At 32.1% G+C, this 10,489-nt stretch overlaps 2 protein-coding genes across 2 annotated transcripts; both read left to right on the top strand.

Annotated features, from left to right (window-relative positions):
• The first annotated feature begins 4,478 nt into the window (after positions 1-4,478).
• On the top strand, positions 4,479-6,161 carry LOC110702118 (GEM-like protein 4). The gene is made up of 3 exons (XM_021879779.1): positions 4,479-5,043; positions 5,179-5,411; positions 5,562-6,161. Exons 1-3 carry the CDS (start codon positions 4,851-4,853, stop codon positions 5,739-5,741), a joined length of 606 nt encoding a protein of 201 aa, XP_021735471.1. The 5' UTR covers positions 4,479-4,850; the 3' UTR covers positions 5,742-6,161.
• A 2,668-nt stretch (positions 6,162-8,829) lies between these two features.
• LOC110701830 lies at positions 8,830-9,690 on the top strand. The gene is made up of 2 exons (XM_021879451.1): positions 8,830-9,066; positions 9,244-9,690. The coding sequence occupies exons 1-2, from the start codon at positions 8,830-8,832 to the stop codon at positions 9,688-9,690; spliced, it is 684 nt and encodes a 227-aa protein (XP_021735143.1).
• The last annotated feature ends 799 nt before the right edge of the window (positions 9,691-10,489 follow it).

Here is a 10,489-nt window from a genome sequence, read left to right as displayed (position 1 = left end):
AAAACTCAGTAGTAGCTTCCTTAAAAAAATAGTTAGATATAATTTTAACATTAATCATTATTAATAACATGATTAAATTGCAAATATCAAAATTCACAAAAATAATTATTTCATATAATGGCCACAAACACATACGAATTTATTAATTAATTAATTTTTTTTGAAGCAATATTAATTAATTAATTTTTTTTCACGTAATTTGTTAATTCATAAAATACTATTTTAAAAGAAAAGATTTAAATATTCTATAATATAACCTATTAAAACCACATAACAAACTTTCAAAGGTATAATAAAAATATATAATATCAAATTAGCATATTAATTAGCTATAATTGTTTTCAAATTTGTTACAATAAAAATTACTTACCTATAAACTATATGTTTCTTTCATCAGATAATTAAAAAATTCGTTAACACCTAATTAATTCGACACTTAGGTGTACCTAACATGTTTTACATGTAAAGAAAATAATAATAATTTGTTTTATAAATTAGAAAAATCAAACATATAATATTGAAATAAATGCGTAAATAATGAATGCAAATAAAATATATGGATCATTAAATTCAATAGTTGTTTCTTGAAAAAAAATATTAAATAATAAACCTTACAAAATAAAGGGTTAACTTTATTATTTTTTAAAAAATTAAAATTGTTTCATATTGATTTATTTGTTTCATATAATTTAAAATATTTTTATATATCTTATTGGGAAATATTTTTATGGAAAAATTGGAAAAATAATCTCAACTTTCACGTATTGGCTTAAATAATCCAAACTTTGGATTATTTTTAAATAATCCAAAATTTGGGACGTATTTGCTTTCATTGGTTTTAATTGGTCACACAATCTATTGTAATAGTTTATCAGATATGTGTCAACACGTGATTGGTCATAAAAATATAAATTTATTATAATACAAGTAATGTATATACTGGAAAAAAAATTGAATCAAATAAAATTGTCTCCTTCATTAGTGATACTAAACTCTAATTTTTTTCTTTGAAGAAAACCAGATTCCTGTCAACCTATTCTGCTCTTTTTCAAATGCTCTATTGTATATTATCTCTCTAATTTTTGCCTTATTTCTGTAACACATTTACTCACTCTTATTTTTTTTTCCTTATATTGTCTATTTTCATTGGATTTGATGAATTCAATTGAGAAATTTTAACTACATAAATTATTTTAAAAAAATATAAGTAGTATTAAATATATAGAAGTACTACTTAAGAAATTATTTATAAATACTAAAAATAAGAACCTAATAAAACTACATAACAAACCTTTACACTTTGTTTAATTTGGATGGAAGGAAATGGAAGGAAAAGAAGGAAAGATCGAGAAAGGGAGGGGGACAAACTTTCTTGTTTGGGTAAAAGATTAGGGGAATGAAGGGAAAGTAGAGGTAGTAATCCATTTTCTCGCTCTCTTTAATAATCATTATCCCTCCAAAATTGGAGAGATTTGGAGGGAAAATGAAATTCACCTCCCTCTCCCTCTCCCTTTCTTCTCTCTCCTCTTCTATCCCTCCCCTTCCTTTCCTTACTTGTTTCCTATTCACACAAAGCATTATAAAAATAATAAAAATATATAACATCAAAGTAGCATAGCTATAATTGATTTTAAGAAAATCAAGGTTTTAAGTGTGTTTCCAGAAGAAGATTTTTATGAGCTGCTATTTTTCACACAAAAAAAATTATATAAAAAAAATAAAGAGTGTTATAAAAAGTGATTTTTGACAAAATTTCCATTTTGAATTTAAATGGATTGTTCTTAATTAAGCATAATTAATTCAGTGATAAATATGATATATGTGCATGCATGTATGTAATGGATGGTTGATAAAATTGACGAAGTGATATAAACTCGTGTCCGATATATTTCTCTCTCCTTTTATTTATTTTTTATTTTATTTTTGTCCATTTGAATTTTTACAATTTTGAAGGCGTGTGTCTTACAATGTATATAACTCCATTTTTATGTATGTAAAAATTATAAAAAAAATTAATATGTATAAAATATACGATGTAAATCCAACAAGATCTATTATATTAAAGAATTGCATAATTTTATGTAATGAGACAAAAATATTTATGGTTTTTTCACCAAATGGCCTTGAACTTTTCAAAAATTCATCAAATCCCCACAAGTTTTTCATAATTCACCAAATGTCACTGACGTTTGTTAATATTCACACTGTGACCTCTGGTGTTAAAGTTCCGTTAGCAATAAAATTAATTCACCAAATGCCCTATATTTGTTAAATAATTACACAAAATACTCTTATTTTTGGAACTACAATGTCTAGTTTGAACTTTAAGAAAACTAGCCGTTAGTTTTGATTTTCACCCTTATTTGCATAAATACTTGATACATAGCATCTCTCTTATTTGCTTAACCGCAAAATTTTAACACCATGAGTTATCAATCTAAATAATCCTCCTCAATGTATGAGTATTTTTGTGTAAGAGTTGCAAACATCCTCTATTCATAAAAAGAAGTGTCAGAGACCTCGCAAACATAGAAAAAGAGGGCCAAATGAAATATAGGTGAAAACTTACGGGCTTGGACAGAAAACGGATCGGGTTATAGTTCATATTTTGTCCAACGGACTTAATATAGCAAACTCAAGCCCCTTTTAATGCGGCTTGACAATTAGTCTATACCCACCCTAGTAAACAGTCTGGGCTTGTCCGCCGCGGACTCAGAAGTTCTTACTGCAAAATTTCTCCTACTACAACAAAATTTGTTCGCAACTCTTACACAAAATTTCTCATACATTGAGGAAGATGATTTAGATTGATTTCTCAAGGAGTTAAAAATTTGTGGTTAAGCAAATAAGAGGATGCTATGTATCGAGTATTTATGCAGATAAAGGGTGAAAATTAAAACTAACGGCTTGTTTCCTTAAATTTCAAACTAGACGTTGTACACTTGTACTTCCAAAAATAAGGGTATTTTGCGTAATTATTTAACAAAGTTAGGGCATTTGATGAATTAAATTTTATTGTTAACGGAACTTTAACGTTAGGAGTATTTTGAGGTCACGGTGTGAATATTAACAAACGTCAGTGGCATTTGGTGAAGTTTAAAAAACTTGAGGGTATTTGGTGAATTTTTGAAAAGTTCAGGAGCATTTGGTGAAAAAACCGAAATATCTATATTATCTATTATAGATTATTGAGTATATGTGGACAAATTTTTTACAGAATTACTTCCTCCGTTCTTTTTTACTTGACCCGCTTTGATTTTTACACTATTCACCACCTCCTTTGACCGTGTTTTGTGAATAATATGTAAGGAAAAACATATTTATGTTGGATCATTTTGAATTCGTCTCAATAAGTACTATCATAATATATAACTTTTATATTTTTTAAATATGGAAAATTAAAGTTATTAACCGTTAAAGTTTTGCATTGACAAGCATGATAAAAAAAACAGAAAAGTAAAAAAGAACGGAGGAGTATAATACAAACGACTGATGGGACAAAAATATAAACGACTGATGGAGTATAATACTCTCCGTAGCCGTCATTTTTGGTCGTCCAACAATCAACATAATTGTGTGCATTTGCATGTGTAATGACTACTCTCAGTACATTTTTGGTCAAAGAAAAGAAAACTTTTAATAACTACGTAGTATATCCAATGCATGAATCTATACACGCATGTCTTCCCACAACTATAAAATTTATTGCTATTATCTTAAAGGGTCTTTTTAAGCGGTTGAAGAATAAGGTGGATTAAAAAATATCTTCCATAAACTCAAGTCATTTGGTAGCTATATTTTTCCATAGAAAATAAAAATAATAAAAATAAAAAATCAAACAATGTCGTTGCTACCTAGGACTGGAATATATAACAATTTGTTTATTGGTTCTGATCGAACTTGTGTTTAAGGATAACATGCATTTTCAAGAAAATCAAACAGTGTTAATTAGACAAATTAACTAATCATCGAATTGGGTTGGTTAAATTTAATTTGAATTTAGTCAAAGTATAAGATACAGATTGAGCTTTAATTGAGTAATTTGCTCCACGTAAGTAGGTAATATATAGCTTAGGTTGATTGATTTATTGACATATATAATCAACTTATGAGTTGAAGAACCCTATCCATATATGTCGGCCGACCCCCATGTTATTGCCAAAATATCTAAAACAATGAAATTAAGTACTTTATCGCTGAATTTTACACACCTAGCTAGCTAATTCAATTCACATGTAGATAAGGTTAATGCAAGCATTAACGAACAACCTTTAGAAAACCACTTGCCGTTGCATAGTGTTCAAAAGTTAGGTACCATCACAAAGATCGTTTGCCAACTCAAAAGCTTCTAAAGCTTATTAACCATCAACAATCATTCACAAACCTTGACCCCACTTTTTCCTAATTTAATTCACACTATTTGTTTAATTACCCTAACCAATAAATACTTAGAAAAATAATAGAGCTTGTAATAAAATGTTACTTGATTTTGGACTCATATTATTTCTATCTTGCAATAGAAAGAAAAAAAAAAGAATGGATTAGATTTGTTCGTCATCACTTTTGAAAAGCTAATAAAATATGCATGAATTCATCAACTTACTCACCAAGAAGTAAATCTTTATTTGATGGCCCTTAATTTTACTTTTTTGATGATCCATGCATGACTCATTCTAAAAGCTTCTACAATATATTTTTCACCTTCTATATATACCTCTTCATAACAAACTATATTCCCAACACCAACCACCAAGATCATTATTCTCTTTCATTCTCTAATATAATTTGCTGCATCTTATTACTTAATTAAGAGGTGATTGTGTAATTGATAATATAGTTTCTAAGCAAAAATGAATGTTTCCGAGGCATTTAAATCAAGGAGTTTGAAGAGCATGATCGGAGATCATCTCCTTCGAAATGGGTTATCAACAATAAGTTATGATCAAACTAGGAAAACATCCACCATCAAACTATTGTCTGGACCTTTAGTTGTTTCAAAGCAACGTAGAGTGGAATCAGTTTTTAACACGATGAATAAACTTGGTATGTATAATAATATTGTACGATATAATTGATTCAAAATTATACCCACCTTATTTCTCTCAATTTTATAATGTTTTTAATTTATAAATAATCACATTATTAGTAGTGTAATTTGAACTAGTAATAACTTGGCAGTGAAAGGAAAATTGAGCTTTGTTGGAGGGGTTGACAGAGTATTCAGACGAATCTTCAGCGTACGAGAGGGTGAGAAGTTATTAAGGGCTTCTCATTGCAGTTTGTACACCACGGCAGGTCCCATAGCCGGCCGCCTATTTATCTCCACGGAGAAACTCGCCTTTTGCAGTGACCGGCCAATCGCAAAAGTCACCTCCGCCACCACCGGAGAACCTCTTAGGTTCCATTACAAGGTAATTATTAATTTATCCTGTCCTACAAAATTTTACACACATGCGGCATGTACGTACATTGTCAAAGTTGAGTAAAATTAATTTTGCCATGCAATTTATTAATGTCAAGTTAATCAAATTTTGACGTGAAATTTTCTTGTACATATGCAGATTGTGATACCATTAAGGAAAATTGAAAGATTGAATCAAAACGAAAGCACGAAAAAGCCATCACAGAATTATCTACAAGTGGTGACCTCGGATGAGTTTGAGTTTTGGTTCATGGGATTCCGATCATACAACAAAACTTTCAAATGGCCTACAACAAGTATGCAGTCTACCAAAGCTTAATTTATTGACCTCGAGTTAGCACGTTGGACTAAAATTGAAGATGTTGGACCTTGATCATCCCATATGCATACACTACACGTACTACTCCCTCCGTATTTTTGGTTCTTCCCATTTGGAATCGTTTGTTAAGATGAAAAACAAATCCAATTGGGAAGAACAAAGAAAGTAATACATATTTTGTACGGAGTACTATAATTAAAGTAGATCAGATTGAGTTCTTTGTTGTATGTAAATATGTAGAGTTAAGTGTGGTTAGTTTTGTAATTCTACCTTTAATAGCTAGGCAGGAAAAAAGAAGTTTTCCTTCACGAGTTTTATATTAGGTAGCAGATGATTTGAGATTACATTGTACTTTGATTAGTTTATCCATTGTTGCATTGTAGTAATTGAATATTGAATTGATCAATAGATTACTTGCTAGCTAAGATTTGTAACTTTTATCGAATGAAAATAATAAAACTAAATGAATGCATTAAATGGAAACTGCAGTATTCCTCTTGTTATTCATTTTTATTTATATAAACCTGGCCCTATACTTATTAAAATTCCATAATCAATCCCTTTCATAAGTTGTATTGGTTGAGTACATAAAGAGCAAGGTTTTTCTGCACACTAATATGTATATTTAATTATGTATATGATAAAAAGCTATTTATTTTCTCCATAAACATTGTTATACGGATTGGAATATTACTAATGCTAGCTTGGAAGTTGGAACATAAGAGAATTTCTTCATATATAATTATTAATTACATCGACTAGTTGCTGGGACAAGATCTTTATCGCTTAACTTTGATAAATTTTCGCACAAAAACTAAAAGGTGCAGAATATACTTGTATAATTGTATGTATTCATCTCGATTCTCGATCTCTATATATGATCAAAGCCCAAGTTGTCACATAAATACGAGCTATGACCTTCACAGTTGTTCCTTGGTTAGTATAGCACCAACTCACCAAGAGTAGAGTTTAACCCGGCCCATGTAAATATGGCTTTGGGTTTGTTGTTCCATAAATTTTAAAAGGGATAGTCAAGGCACAACTTGAGCATACATGCTCTTGTGTTGTGCTTACGTAATTATGTGCCTAAATCAAGATTGTTCAAATTATTTTGTCAGTGTCAAAACATGTAGTGAATTTCAAACAAAACACAACCCAACACATAATAATGTGTTGTATGTTCTAACATAGAGTCTCTTACAGTTTGAAGGAAAACCCGGCCCGCTCCATGGCTGTACTGCACACCTTGATACGCTTGACTGCCTTACAATAACATTCAATTTCAATTAGTCTATACGCGTGGAGTACTACAAAAGTGTCCGTAGGCTATCCATACTTATCTAAGCCGCACCAAATTAAGATCAAATAAAATGACCAAATCCAGCTAAATTATTAGCTTGCTTTTTGGTAAAAAGGGATATAAATGTCGTCTAATTGAGTTAGCTGTACATTAGACAAACATAATCAGTGTCTACATTACAACAATGGCTGCTACACACAAACATTGATATTCATTGGATGAGTTAAAAGTTGTTTCCTTAGCTTGTTTTATCCCAAACAAACTGTACTCCAACATTATACGTCACTGTATGTAATTATGCTTACAAACACCCATTAACTCGTTCTTATCATTCATACAAGTTTAAACCAATCGCGATAGATACTCAAGTTATGTTTCAATTGTCACAATAAAATAATTAAAGGGAGTATTGATTTAAAAAAAAAAAAAAAGCATACATATGTTTAGACTTCTCTTTTTCATTCTTCTCTTTATTTTTTTTCTTGTCAATTGATTGAAAAGCATAAAAAGATTGAATTAAAGAGCAGAAAAAGAAGAATATACAATATGAATATATACGTGAGTGAGCTAAGAAATAATAAGTGAAAGTATGATTAAGATAAAAAGGAAAAAGGAGGAAAAGGACATAACTAAATGTAAATTAAGCTGTTGCTCACAACTAATAGTATACACTTACATGATTGTTACTAAAGTAATCAAATCTTTCTTTAGCATTTTTACACCCCCTCAATCTAAAGAGGGGTCAACACAAACGAATTGGTCTAATGACCGAAAAAGGTAAAGTTATATATAAGGGTTGTAACTTGTATATACGATGTTGTGAAGTATAATTCTAAAGAAGTTGACAAAAAACTTCAATCAAACAGTAAATTCAAGCTAGAAAAACATAACACCTTTCATTGATTGAATCGATTGTTTACACAATTTGTAAATATTACATCAGAAGATCTCAATACAAAGAAGATGATAAAAAGTAGAGAGAGAAAATTAGAGAGAAGAATAGAGAGAGAAAGACCACACAAAAGTGGTGTTTTATTACAACTAGGTTAAGTCATGTGCCATGCACGGTTAATTTCAGTATTATTGTAAAAAAGTATGAACTAAGGCCCTGTTTGATTCACATTAATTTTGCTGAATTGAAATTATTTTTACTGAACTGAACTTATTTTTACGAACTTAATTTTACTGAACTGAAATTATTTTCACTGAACTTAAATTATTTTTACTGAACTGAAATTATTTTTACTGATTTTCTATTATAATTCTTCTTTAAGAAAACTGAACTTTACTAAACTGAACTTATTTTTACTGAACTGAAATTATTTTTACTGAACTGAAATTATTTTTACTTAATATTATTTTTTTAAGGTGAAGAGAACAGGGCATAAATTATCGAAATATTTATTAAAATGTGATAGAATATAGGATTAATATTCTTTGTATTCTGTTATGGTAGGATATATTTTGTAGATATTATGTAATTATCTCTTGAGATTTCCTAACGTGATTAGGACTCACGATTGTAACCCTATATATATTGATTAATGGAAAACATTCCAATCTGAGGAGTTTCATAAAATCTAACATGGTATCATAGCTTTAGGTTATGATCTCGCTTCCGCAATTTTCTTTTAATATTTTTTTTAGTCGGAATCATTGTTCCACGGCAATAGTCTTTGGTGCCCCTGTTCTCTTTCCTCTGCATTAATTGAATTGTTTGTCAATTAATTATTTTGTTCCCAATTCCTTTGTGATTTAATTCGGTGACCCCAATTCCTTACTGCCACCATGGGCAAGGATGACAATACCTCCACTTCTTCCTCTGATTATCACCCTGCCTTAGGTGTGAATAATATCAAGAACGTTTTTCCTTTTATTCTTGATCGAGATAAAGTCCAATATTTAAATTGGGTTGAACTATTTGAATGTCATGCACACGCATACAATGTTTTTGATCACATTGACTCTAAAACACCTAAACCGACAGATTTATCGGATGAAATGTGGAAACGTCTTGACTCTATGGTCAAGAACTGGATATATGGCACCATATCCAAGGATCTGCTCGAAACGATTATAGAAAAGGGGGCTACGGCTCAGCAAATTTGGGACAAGCTCAAGGAGATTTTTTAAGATAATAAAACTACTAGGGCGGTGTATCTTGAAAACCAATTTAATCAATTGCATCTGTCCAAATTCCAGGACATATCGTCATATTGCCGTGAATTGAAGAATTTGAAGGATCAACTAGCTAATGTTGATCAACCCGTGTCGGAGCAAAAACTTGTAATTCGACTAGTTTCCGGGCTAGTGAATACAGACTTCGATATAGTTGTTGTTATGATACAACAAACCTCGCCGCTGCATTCATTCGAGACAGCAAGATCACGTTTATTGCTTGAGGAGTCCAGACGTGCTAATGACTCCTCCTTTCAAGCGTCCTCGTTTGTGGCCCAAACCAGCAACACCGCTAGTTCTACAGCCCCTCAACAGCAACCAGCGACGCCGACCGGCCAGGGTGGCAGTTCAAGTGGTTGGGGTCGTGGCCGAGGCCGAGGCAAGGGTCGTGGCCGTGGGACGCCACAACAACAACAACAACAATATCAACTGCAACAGGATGCACCACAATGGGGTGCACCTCCACAATAGAGCGGCCCAATAAATCAGGCCCAATCAGCCCCTCCTCAATGGGGCCAGCCACCATACCCATACCCTCATCAGTGGGCTGGGCCACGGCTTGCACAGCAGCAGAGACCTCAACAGGCCTTTTTCTCTGGGCCGCCTCATGATGTGTCTATTTTATATAGTATTTTACCCCCGTCCCTTGGTCATAATTAGTAGTGTTTTTGGCTATTTAGAGTCACTTTTATTACTAATTGGTGTTTTCTAGTGTTTTCGTAAATTTGGTTGACTTTTGCAGGAATTTATGCTTTTGGAGTATTTTCCCGAGATATTTTGGAGAAATCACGAACATTGACCAGATTCTATAGCCTAGGGCCGGTTAGAGCCATCGAACCGCTGATTAAGGGCTCGGTATAGGTGATACCGGGGCATTTGGACCGAGTATTCAAGACCCAAAGAGGAAACCCAGATTGGCCCGAAGAATTGGAGCCCAATCATAGTCCAAATAGTGGCCCAAATGAGCCGCCCGACCAAAAAGGCTGGCGCCCGGAGGCGCGCCCGGCCGGGCGAGAGAAGCTTAGGCTGGCGCCCGGTGATGCGCCCGGCCGGGCGCGAGTTTAGTATTAGGGAGCGAAAAAGGTGCGCCCGATCGGGCGGTGCCTCACCCGATCGGGCGCGTGTATTTATTAGTGGACGTTTATCGTCGTTTTAATTTGTTTTAATTTAGGATTTTATAAAGAGTATAAATACTTCTCCGTAATACGATTTTAGGATCTCTTCTTCTCCTTTTTTACTCTTTCTTTACTCTCTTAATTATTCTCTTAGA

Source organism: Chenopodium quinoa, unplaced genomic scaffold (genome assembly GCF_001683475.1).
Source record: "Chenopodium quinoa cultivar QQ74 unplaced genomic scaffold, ASM168347v1, whole genome shotgun sequence".
Taxonomy (NCBI): domain Eukaryota; kingdom Viridiplantae; phylum Streptophyta; class Magnoliopsida; order Caryophyllales; family Amaranthaceae; genus Chenopodium; species Chenopodium quinoa.
Note: the sequence above shows the minus strand (reverse complement) of the source record. Positions and strands in the feature narration are given on the sequence as shown.

Excerpts from the sequence above, each read along its gene's own strand:
- LOC110702118 (XM_021879779.1), top strand. The coding sequence starts at position 4,851 with ATGAATGTTTCCGAGGCATTTAAATCAAGGAGTTTGAAGAGCATGATC. Across the intron at positions 5,044-5,178 it reads TAACACGATGAATAAACTTG|TGAAAGGAAAATTGAGCTTT; the intron begins GTATGTATAATA and ends ATAACTTGGCAG. Across the intron at positions 5,412-5,561 it reads CTCTTAGGTTCCATTACAAG|ATTGTGATACCATTAAGGAA; the intron begins GTAATTATTAAT and ends GTACATATGCAG.
- LOC110701830 (XM_021879451.1), top strand. The coding sequence starts at position 8,830 with ATGGGCAAGGATGACAATACCTCCACTTCTTCCTCTGATTATCACCCT. Across the intron at positions 9,067-9,243 it reads GGAAACGTCTTGACTCTATG|GACATATCGTCATATTGCCG; the intron begins GTCAAGAACTGG and ends TCCAAATTCCAG.